General features: G+C 33.8%; 1 protein-coding gene across 1 annotated transcript; it reads left to right on the forward strand.

Moving 5' to 3' along the window:
- Positions 1-2,668: 2,668 nt before the first annotated feature.
- LOC133332843 (uncharacterized) lies at positions 2,669-12,988 on the forward strand (the record flags this gene model as incomplete). The annotated part of the gene is made up of 4 exons (XM_061541214.1): positions 2,669-3,590; positions 9,596-9,798; positions 10,537-10,855; positions 10,929-12,988. Coding segments are annotated over exons 1-4 (3,504 nt in total), but the record flags the coding sequence as incomplete, so codon positions are not given.
- Between the last annotated feature and the right edge of the window lie 3 nt (positions 12,989-12,991).

Below are 12,991 nucleotides of genomic sequence, written 5' to 3' on the forward strand. Positions count from 1 at the left end.
TATATATACATATGTATGTTTGTATACACACACATTCACCTCAGTCTCCAGATTTCAAATTAAACTAAAAAAAGAAGATATTCGACTAGGCAAGACGTACATACATGTGCTGAACATACGAACATGTTAGCAATCGCGCGCATGCTATTAGTTCTCTCAAGAGTTTGAACGTCGAACAGAACTATCAACATCACTCAAAAAACAAAATACGCGCAAATAAAAAAAAAAAATAATCAAATCAAGATCCATAAACACGAGTGCAAATAGAACAGCAGCAGAGTATTTATTTATTTTTTTTTGTATTTTCCCCATTTTGTTGAATTCCAACGCGAAGTGTGCGACACAAGCGAAAAGTAAATAAACAACATCATCAGCAACAGCACCAAAATTATTATTTTAATTTGCACATTCTAACAAGACAAATACATGCCAGACGAACAATCAAAATAAGTCGCGCACAACTACAATAACAACACCATCAGTAATATTTAAACAAACACTACTGATGTGATGACCACAAACAGCCAAGTCACCCAATCGAAGTGTTTGAAGCACTGTCCCCCCACCAATTGGACGTTTCTGTTTCATTGTTCTTCTTCTTCTATTTTTACATGGCCCTAACGTTTGTTTTGATTCCTCTTTCTTGTTGTGTTCTCTGTTTCATTCGCTAAGCGTACAAATAATTGGTTGGCCTCGGCATGGAGAGTTGAGGTGGGAACAGACAACTAACAACAAAAACATTGCACGTTAGGTAATTGTCTGTCTTGTTGTGTTTCAAAAAATGTTCTCTTCGTGTGTCTTATTGCTGTGGTTTGTTGTCATCTGTGCATCTTTGAAATCATCACAATTCCCAGTAATTTAGATAGAGTTCCTGCATTGTGTTTTCTGCTCTTTATCTTTTGCCATGCGCGAACTGGCCACATGATGATGTGTGTTATTGGTTGGTCTGCTTCATGTCAGTATATCTGTGTATAGTAAATTGTATACCTGATGATGCATGCAGTTATATATATATATATATATATATGTTTTATTTACTGATTGTGCTACATCATCATGCCTTGTAATTTTAATTGGACAACGTATTTTACGCAGTACTTTCCAACCTTTTTTGACTCCGAAAATAGGATTTATAGGTCCACTAATTTTAGTACCACCCTTATAAAGGATCACAGGAAAATGCAGCCGATGGAAATGCAGCCGATGGTCCACTCGTTCTGATACCTCCCCCAAAGGATTTAAAAGTTCAAAACTTGTATCAATTGATATATGAATCCACTCCCTTTGGTACCTCCTCCAGTATTTCTTCTTTATAAAAATAAAAATTTGCTTTCAATTTTTATTTCACTGAGAACAATAGTATTTATGAAGGTTTAAAAAAATCATTTATTGTAGTTAGCATATGTGGAACTTCCACGCATTGGCATATAGCTTCTTCTTGAAGTTGTTTTAAAACTCTCTATTTCGAAAAATCAATATTATTCTGGTCGCACCATTTTACACTCTCTTCGAAATGTTGTATGACATCCGAATTCTTTACTTTCGAGTATTGTTCATCCGAGATGTTTTCCGATTAATTACTTCGGATACTCTCGTTATCCTATGAAGAATTTTCATTCAGGGGAAATTTCATTCTAAAAACAAACCTATTTTACAAATTATATAGTATTGAGCATTTAAATTCCCTTTCTGGTTCCAGTAAGTCGTTCGATATTAAATATTGATAAAGATTTATCAACGACCCTTTTTTACAAGACATTAAATTAGTAGTAGTGTTTGTAAAGACTATACAGATTCACCTTAACGATGATTTTCATTGATCTTCAATTTTTCACCTATCAACAATCTCTTTCATGCAGGCATATTAATGTTTACTGCACTACGATGTAACATGAAATGGCAAGCAAAATTAATTCGAAGACAAACCGAAAAACGAACAATAAAGATGAAAGATGTAACGATTTTTTTTTGGTTCTTTGTGTTTTTTGCCGAACCAAGAGTGCACTTGAAAACCGTTTTTTGTGTGAGACCGTTGTACATATTAAGTACAGGAGTTTACATTGTGTTCATTATATAACGATGGTGTACACTATGTAATGGGATTGATCCATCGTTAAATAGCATAATCGTTAAACCGGAATTATATAACGGTGGTGTACACTATGTAATGGGATTGATCCATCGTTAAATAGCATAATCGTTAAACCGGAATTCTATTTTATTTATTTTTACACTCTTCATTCGATGTTATAACCCGCGTATAGTCTGTGAGATATTGTTTACTGTCATTGAAAATCATTTCAGATTCCCTACTATGTTATTTATATTTTTATTCATTCATTTCTATTCCTTATCGGTGAAAAGTTTTCGAATTATCGTAAAAAAGAAACGAAACATTTATAACAAATCCTAGTTAAAAATAAGTTTGGTGACAGATCGATCATCCACCAAAGATAGCTGCATCCATTGTTCCATATAGTATTGATGAGCACTTTTTGCGCAATCAACTGAAAAAAGTTCACCGGTCTTGACAATTTGCATTCTTTGTGCTAATTAAACGATCAGAATTCTGCTTCCGTTTTTATAGATTTTAGACTGATGAAAGCAAAGCGAAATTGTACGAAGTGAACAGTGTGAAAAGATATTATTTTAAAGAGAAAACGTGAATATGAGTAGTTTTGCATATGATAATGTAAGCGAAAGCAAAAAACAAAGCCCACAAGGAACACAACAACTATCAACAGAGCAAGAATATAAAAGCAACAACAATGCAAAGACGCCAACTACTACTGAAACAAAAGCAACAGCAACAACTAACATTACAATAGACGATAATAGTGTTAAAAAGACAAACGAAAACGAGAACAAAATTGCAACAATAAGCAAATTGACAACAACAGCAAGCCATTTTATTGAGAACTATGAAAAACACAATGTACACCAAGCCGAAACTGCAATTCCACAATCTTCGAAGTCATCACCGACATCAGCGTTGTTAACTTCTGGCTCAGTTATGACACCAGGTGATACCGAACTGCCATTGCAACAGCAGGATCGAAAACCAGAAAACACAACAACTGCATCAGATGAGAAAAATCCATCATTACAGCCACTCATATCCGAAATCCCAACGGATGATACATTGGACACAAGGAGTCGGCAGCGAATTGAGTATGAGGATGTTAATGAAATGTTGCCGTCAATTGTTTCATCGGGATTATCAACACCTTCGAGAACAACAGTAGCATTACCATCGTCACCATTAGCGTCTCTACCTTTGGATTTAAGTCCTAAGTTGGAAACTCATTTGCCGCATATCTCCAGTGAGCCGACTTTTGGAGTACAATTGCGTAAAAAGCAACTGCAACAAGTGGAAGAAGAACAAGATAAAAAAGAGCCGGCGGCAGACAACACTGTGCCATACTATAGCAGTGCAATTAAATCGGGTACTGTGAGTGCCACCGCCTCGCCGAACATGGTGCGAAAATCATCGGATGGTTCTGTTTCTCTTCCACGTCGTGTATCATTTCCTAAAAGCGACAACGAATTAGTTACCGGATATTTAGAGCCAGCGAATCCTTGGGAACATGGTAAGTCCATAATTAAAAATGATAAATGAAAATAATAATTCACTAGACATTTAAATAGAGATATATAGAATTAGAATTTTAATCAACTATCTAGAAACTCTTAAAACAATGCTCTAGAAACACCCTGCTAGTTTTGATTTTGAAGAATTGACATACATATATGTACGTGACGTTCATATATTAACTCTTTTCCCGTTCCCGTACTTTTTTGTGTGTACATTGTAATCTCATAGCTCATTTTAACAATTAACTATTAAATGTTGTCGATATATACGCTCATCATATGCCCTATACATTGATCTTGGTATTTGTCCACTGCTTCTGATTTGGTATTAATATTACGATTGGATAAAATCTAAAATTCCATCTATAAGAAAAAAATGAGATTGACAAATTTTCGTATTTTAAAATGGAAAAGTGGATCGATATTCCTCATCTTCGGACTTAATCTATGTTTGAGATAAAATGTTATGATGGTTTAAGTTTGGATAGAATGACTTACTTCATGTATGTTTCAGTAGTCGTCACTTAAAGGATTTTTGAATTTTCCTCCATTTCCAGTGCATTTTTCAATATTTTGTCGAAACTGAAAGAGTTGTACATTAGAACTTCTTGCCGGGCCTCATAAAGAAGGAATTTACTTGACTTTCTATATCCAATGAAAACTTGACAATTTAAATCCATTGAATTTACTATATCCTTTACAATGTATTTGTGTCTTCGATGCTATATTTTTTTTTAAATTATTTTATATTAACGTTGTGTAATTTGAAAAAAATAGCTCTTTTTACAATAGTCGGCACAAGTTTCTAATATTTGGTATGACATCTTACAAAACTTATAACTATTGTATATGTGCTATTAGTTTATAAAAGGAAGCGCAAAGGCCTGATATATATTTTAATAAATAGATGAAAACAAATGATTTTGTGTTGGGTTGCCCTGCAATTTAGTATGTAAAGAAAAAAAATTAATTTTACTTGGTGAACAAAATAAAAATGCACCTGCACTGCATACTGCATCATTATTTTATCTACATAGTCAGTCTGTCATCCCCTTTGGGTTTTGTTATTTCGATTAAAATTTGACACAGATAGCTGATAATATCGTTCAAGATTATCAAAGCCTATTTTATTTTTATAGATAGCATATTTCAGTTATTTTAAACAGACCCTTTGTCGTTGAAACGAATATCACAATGTGATATTTCCTATTAGCTAAAAATGTAAGGGTTACTGTCCTTTGCTAATTTATTTTGTAAAGTGTCGCTAACCTTTTACAGTGATAGTTTTTAGGCAGATTAGCAGGCAAATCTACATTTTCGGTACAAATTTGCAGCCGACGAAGAGTTATTTCTAAAAAATTTCCGCAAATTATATATATTTCGAATTCTCTTCTCAAGGCCCAGAATTGAAAACTAATTATAAAACAGCTAAAGGGTAAGTGCTCCTAATGTCGACATGTACCAGTACTCTGTTGTATATGATTTCAAATAACTAAAAAATCCTTCCACTAAATCCATCTATCTCTGTGCAAAAATTCCTCGTGCATTTATTATGCAGTAATTTAGGCTTTTCTCAATGTGGTTCTTTTACCAATAGTAAAAAAAAGTAGTGAGCATGCCGATTTTAAAATACTCGTAAATATTTTTTTTATTTATTTATAATATCAATACAAAGGAAGCCTTAGAGGCCTATTATACATGTATTGATAGAAAATATATAAAAGTTATATATTTTTCATCCGGATTTTCCATAATTGTTAAGAACATACAAAGTCATATTTTAGCACGTAAAGTTATTAAGAAATATTTGTAACAATGATATTTTTATTAAACAAAAAAAAAAAAAAAAAAAAAAATGACGATTTTCCTATAGTCAGCATATGGAAGAAAAATAAGCACATTTTCATTTTGGCCAAAAATTAAGGAACAATTTAAATAAGTGCTCTAAAGGCCGATTCATTTATAAAAAAATCAGTTTTAAGTGGTTTCACAATAACATGCATGGTTTTAATCTCAAACATTTTTACCCTTGAAAGTGAGTGTATTAGCCATGCCTAGTATTGGATAACTGTTTCATAAAGTCGGCAGCAAAATTTATAATTTAAGTTCGTTAGCATTTATGTTATAGATTTATACATATGGAATTTAATGTCTGTGGTTCTGATATTGCTCTTGGGCTCGAGAGGAATATATAGTATATTTATATGTATGATTCCTTAAGCTTCCTTTCCCCTCCACTTTTCTTAGCAACAGTTAAGTAGAGTGCAGTGGATTGGGGTTCTTTTTTGGAATCTGTTATGTTAGGGGTTTGCATTAAATTTCATTATGTAGATTGTTTTTTTGTACTGTGATGTATTTATATTTATTTATATTGGATTTTTATATATATATATATATATATAAGTTAATATAAGTTATTGGCCATGCTGGCTTTTTTATATTACATTGTATGAAATAAATGAAATGAAACATTTTCATAAAATAAATCAATGAAATCTATAATTTTAATAGCCATATGTTAATGAAAATAATAAAAAATCAGTCAAATATACAAATTTTTTTCAATTACAATACGACATGCCGACTATTGGAACATACCATGCCGGCAATAGGAAACTAATGCCGACTATAGGCAAAAAAAAAAAACAATATTTTACCAAATTTTGAATTTACTTAACTTTAGTACAAACTACTTAAACATGAGTTACTGTCATCGGGAAATAAACATTTCGAAACAAATGAACATTAATACAATATAGAGGAATAAATGCCCCTGGAATGTCGAAAAATTTAAAATACGTATTTCTTTAAAGTTACCCTATAAATTGAACTGATCTTAAATATATAACGAAGAACTAATGTGTGTCAAGAAAGTTATGACTTTACCAGCTATTCTATCTATGTATCCTATGAAGCTGCATTTATTTATTTTCTTTTTATCAATATTATTTTATTTGAAGTGTGTCATTTTGTTTCTTGCTGCTTCCCTCTGTACTATTGTGATTGTTTTGAGCGCTGTGATATGAATGAACAGCGATGACGTATTCGTTTATGACAGACAGACTGTCTCCTGTTGTTGCTGTAGCCATAGATAACGCGCATGGTGGACACACACTGCTAATGTGGGAGCGTACATAGAAAATTTGCACTTTTAAATTGGCACACACATGTATATACATGCAAATATTTATGGGCATATATTTAGACATGTCTTCATGACGAACCTTTCATATAGCAGGCAGAGATCTTTTTATTGTTGGTCATTACGAGTGCGCTTTTTCACACAAAATGTTTAGTTGGTTTAAGAAGCCTCCTTGTGAGTTTGAGTGCCATGCCAATAAACCTACATATGTATGTATGCATGAACAATATTTGTATATATGGTGTGGCATGATTCATATTCAACATTCAATGTCATTGAAAGAATAACATACATATATTCATTTTGGGTATCATTTGAAGATAATTTTTGATTAGTTCATTACATTTTGTCATATATATATATATATATTTAAATCAAATATACATAAAAATTAAGATAAAATTATGTTATATTTTGCAAAATACAACCACGTAGTTCCAACTTAAATCAAAATAAAAGCTTTTAGCATATATAATGTTTTAATTAAAACTTAATCATTATTGAGGACCCTATATAAATATTAAGACCGATAAGACATTTCGCCATGTGGTAATTAGTTTATGGTTAAAAAAATAAGGCGAAAGATGAAATGTTTAACGGATAGGTTAGATTAAGTTAAAGGATGTACAAAACCAGCATTAGCAGCCTTATCACTCGGAGACATTTATGCATTTTGCTCATCCTAGGTTCCATAGGAAAAAATGAATCGAAAAAGCGGAATTGGTGGATAGTAGAAGTTGGTAGATTGTATAGTTGTTGGTTAATTTAGACGTGTCAAGATTTTAACAAAATTCATATCCTCTAAATGTTTCATTTTGTTTTAATATGCGACTCAAAGTTTGACATTTTTTCTATCGCATTTTCGTCAATACAAGCACGCGGTCTTATATATGTAATTTCGAACCATATTAAAGGATTATTTTTAAAGACAAACCAAAAAACATTTTAAGGAAATAATATAGCACTATCTATATATGGCCGAATGTGCCCCAATTTCCAAAGCCGAATCTACCCCGAAGGCACTTTTAATAGTTTTTTTTTATTTTTTCTGTCAATCTTCTTACAACATTATAATTTTAATTTTTTTATAAGAATATACATTGTGATGAATTACTTTTTTATTTTTTGTTAAATAATACAGCCTTAAAATTTAAAAAAGTTGTATACACGAAATACTTACGAAATGGAATGGAAATATTACCAAAACATTTGTAAAAATACAAAAAAAACGTGCATCTAAATATGATTCAAGATTTCAAACTTTGCGAAAGTTATTTATTTTGATATTCGATACCTATGGATCGAAGCTAGTGATGTACAGTGAGAGCTGCCGAAGCTGCCCTATATATTCAATAGTTTCCAGCCCTAATGCTATCAAAGTCATTATGGAAGGGATCATAGTCACTGATATGTGAGCTCCTATCTAGCGTGGCCAAAACGCAACGACAACCACGTGTCTTTTTCCCGGAGTCTCAGGACACATCTTGCAGTCTGGAATTTAACAGAAATAAAAATCATCGATATAGTATGATATATTACAACAATGCGCCCAGACTCCTACCAAGGTTGACTTGCACATGTTTGCTTTATCGGTTGTCCATCACATATCGCTGGCTTAACGTGAAAAGGCAATAAGTACACTTTTTCTAGAAATTGAGATCTTAGCCCGCTAAGGCTAAGATTTCGAAATTCCGAAAATCGAGTGAACGTTTGTTACCCACTGGAAACAATAAAAAACAATTTACTGCCAACTTGAAAATAGTCAGATAGCTTTGTATCGATGTTTGTATTTGTTTACCTACAAGCATGTCCGTGTCTCTTATTTCTTTGGCTTTAGGTTTTATTATATTTTTTTGTTATTTTGTATTTTATTTTTTTTATTTGTCTGGAATTTTATTTTGACCGACCGCACATATCACGCTTGAGATTGTGATGTCATCGACGATAATTTCAATGAAAGCAAAGTGTTAAACACACGCTCGAACAAATGAAAAAGTGGCAAATAAAAGAAATGTGCAAACAAATAGTATTTAGTAAATATAAAACAACAACAATACCAAATAACTAATCATATTTATGACAAACAAAAAGAGAACACAACGTGCTGTTGTTGTGTCATATGTGTTTACATTTTGTAGGGAGGATGATGGATGGATATTTATACATAGCATGTAAATGTGTACTACACATGCGGTTGTAAATATATATATATACAGAGTCTCAAAGCTACAGGTTTTAATGATGCCATATATTTTGACATTTTTCTGATTTTAGCACCGAAATGATGTCTTATTATAATGTCATGTGATGGGAAAACAGTTGGGAGGAAAAACGTGCAAAATATCACTCAGTGCATTTGAAGCATGTACATATGTATACAATTTATATATGTATGTGAATCAATTTGAATCATTTAGATATTTCATCCAGGTGACTCGTTTCCGTATCCTTCACTTCTAACAGTTGTCATCAATTGAAGCTGTAAAAATTTGCAAAAACCAGTTACGTTAGTAAATTTTCAAATGAAAACGATATTATTCAGTAGCAAATCATAATTTTCAAACTTAAATGGTTCAGTGTTTTAGTTTTGTCCTCTTAAATTCGTAATTTAAAATTTTTCTGAGTTTTAAAAATGTTGTTTTTAGTTATGTACTCTTTCTGTTTGAATTTTCAATAATAAAAATATAAATATAGAATAAGAATAATAAAAACAAATTGTATAACTTGATTTTCATAAAAAACCAAATTAATAGATGTACTGAAGGGTTACTTAGGTTTTTTTCCGATACTGTATGCGTGCTATGTATCCAAGTTTTCCTATTCTAAACGAGTGCGTACATTTTTTTTTTTTCCTTGCAGTTTGTTTGGTCAAAAGCATTTCGGAAATTGCTGAACTGTATATGACATCATGCCACAAGCACAATACAAAGCCATTACCATGTATATTGGATCATTTGAAGGCGGTGGATCTGACGAAACAATTGAGACAACCATTACTATCTCTCAAGTCAACACAATTGGCGCCAAGTGATTGCGAAGCATTGGAAGAAGTTCTCAAAAGGGTAAGTAGCAAACACCTGTGACCTAATTAGAAATGTTGCTTTAATTACCTAAAAACTTAAGGAATAGTGATATTACGCCCCAAGTTTGTAAATTACATATGCTCATACAGAGTATAAATCGATTAACTTAATTTTTTGAAAAATTTCATATTTAAGTGTCAAAGGTTTTGTTAGTTGAATTTTTATTATTTTAAAGGCAACATATATTTCATCAACGCATTTTCTGTTCACAGATTTAATGCAACTATCAAAGTAGGATATAAACAAAATTTAAATCCATTATATTCATTAGTTTGGGAGCTACAGTACATTTTTTCTGAAAACTGAAAAGTCCAACATCAAGAAAAATATATGTAAATCGACTATAAAATCACTTTAAATTATTATTTATGATTTTTTTACAAGAACTTTTGTTGCATCTGATCCTTTTTTGGAAGAATCAAAAATAAATCTGAGGGTTCAATTCGTTTAATTCGACTACGACGCGTTTTTGATAATTTAGGCGGTATACAAAAAAATTGGTACTGTACACATTTTTTCCATCATCTATATATTGAAAAGCCCATAACTTCACCAACAATTTATTTTTTTTTAGATTTTTCTTTTGATATGTGTCGTCGTCTGTTAATCTCTTTCGTTCTATAAAAATTAATAAAATATCGACTAAACGATTAATCGATTATTGTTTGCATTCACTTTTTTGAAGTAACCCCTGTAATATATTCAATTTTATTTTAGGTCCAATACAAATCCATAGATGTTTCCGATTGTAAGCTAAATGAAACGGCAGCCAGTGCACTCTTTGAAATTATTGAATACTATGAGGCTACTAATGAACTAGATATATCATCGAATGCCGCCGGAATGACACATAGAGGTTGGCAGTCGTGCACATACATGATTAGTCACAGTCAGGAACTGCAGGTGCTGAATGCTGAGGGTAATCCCATTACAAAAATCAGTGCTGACCACTTGGGCAATGCGCTCAACACATCAAATTTGCATACATTGAAATTGGAACACTGTGGTCTAAAAGGAGCGCCGTTAAGCAGTTTGTGTAAGATTGAATTAAACAAAATATATGAAATGGGGAGGTTTGATGAGACTATTTTTATATCTATCTTTTGTAGGTTTCAAACTTTGGCATAATAGAACTTTAAAGGAGCTGTGGATAGCCTACAATGACTTGGATTGTAATGATGCCGATACCATAGCAGAGATGTTGAAGGTTAATCATTACTTGGAATTAATTGATATAAGCAACAACAATATTGGGGACGACGGTTTGCGCCACATAGTTCTGTCGTTGATTATGCAGTCGAAAGAATTGGAAAGACGAACGACATTTCAGCGGGCCGCTGCCATTGACGACGACGAAAGTATGTCACCGTTTGATACATCTGCACCGGTTGATCTGTGCGATGGAAAGGAAATGGGCGATTGGGACACCAAAATTGAGAATCAGCCTATATTGAAGACTGAATGCGACGTTGACACTGAGGCGAAGTTTAAAAATCAACTAACTAAAATTGATGAACAACATAGTGTTATCGGTAGTTGTGAACAAAGTGACATTGAGGTAAAACATGAAATCGAACCTAGACCAGTGTCATCATTTAAGCCGCCTTTGATATCAACGGTGGGTTCAACGATTGAAGAAATTGATCCGGACGAGGATACAGATGATACTGTGCGGACAAGTACACTCAAAGGCAATTCGCAGGCGTCAGTTGGCGGCCAATCCATGCTTGACAAACTACTTTCAATGAATAGTGAAAGTAGTAGTGAAGATGGGGTTTCCAACATTTCCACCGACACACTGGCTGCATGCTGTTCCGAAGATGCTAGTCTTATGAGTGATGATGTGTTTGACATTGCAGCTACAGTATCTGCAAAAACGACTATAACAACATCAAACACATTTGTTAAGTGTCCAAACGACACGGATTCGGAAATAAGCGAGGGAACTACGGAGATTTCAAGTCTTCTCTCAAATCCTGCAGCGAATAAAGTGTCCATAGAATCATCACCGAAAGATGCAGAAGCTGACAGAAGAGGTCTCATTACATCACCTTCGACGAATGTTTCGAGTTCGGGCCTAATTGAACCATCTGTCATTCCCATTTGCAATGTCAAGTTAGATGCACAAACATCAACTCAGTCCCCCCTTGTAAATAATTATGTAAGCATTAATAACAACAATGACATCAGCAGCGATAACAACAATTTAAATGTGACTTCGGTACCTGTACAAAATACATCGTCCACAATCTTCTCGGGCAGTTCGCTGGAGAAGATATCATCACCGACTTCGGTAACAGCAAATGTCGATATTTACGAAGTGAAGGCGGAAGAAAGGAACTGCAGGCAAAGTGACGCCGGCAGTGTTGTGTGCATTTTAAGTGGAGAAGCGCAGGGAAATTCTGAACCTGCCAATTCAATGCAACATCATGCTGCTACCAAAGCGTTAGATGTAAATAAGAACACCAAGTTTGGAGAAGACTTCGACGACACTCACAGTACAGATTCAGCGTTCGAAAGTGCCTCGGAAGGTGATATAAGTCGTCATCTGCCTGAAGAGTTTACCCGCCTGTCAGCATCCCTAGAAAGTACCCGTCTGGATGATCTAGCCAAAGAATTTTCCATAGAGACAGCAACTATAGCTTCAGAGTCTAATGAATGTTTAATTGCAGCCGCAGCCAGTGTGACGCCATCTTCTACGCCAACTCCACAAAAAACGCAGTTTAGTCAGATCTCAACGCCCGTTTCGGAGAGGGAGCGTCCAGTAGCTGAAGCAGTCAAGTCGGACACCTGTCTTTCTACCTCCCTGCCCGTTTCCGAAACTGTTCTACCACCTACGATACAAGTGGAATTTGGTGCTTTGGGTGAGCCCACGGCATCGCCAATAGTACATGAGTTTCGGGACAAAATACCAAAGGTGACAATTGCCCAAGACAGTATATCACAGAAAAGCAAAGCGACTAGCTTAATTAGTACAAGTCCAAGTCAAACTCCTCCACCACCGTCAACATCTCCCGGAGGAGTTAGTAGCGGCTTAAGGCGCACTGAATCAACATGCGCCTTCTTGACACAATCCACACGGAATCGCTCCCAGAGCACTGACAGCTTGTGCAGTGACAATTCTTTAGATGGAAGTATTGGTAGTGGTGATCTGAACTTCTCATCTTCGGTT

The sequence above is a fragment of the Musca vetustissima genome, unplaced genomic scaffold (genome assembly GCF_032173495.1).
Source record: "Musca vetustissima isolate MV318-11 ecotype Yass unplaced genomic scaffold, APGP_CSIRO_Mvet_v1 utg6658, whole genome shotgun sequence".
NCBI lineage: Eukaryota > Metazoa > Arthropoda > Insecta > Diptera > Muscidae > Musca > Musca vetustissima.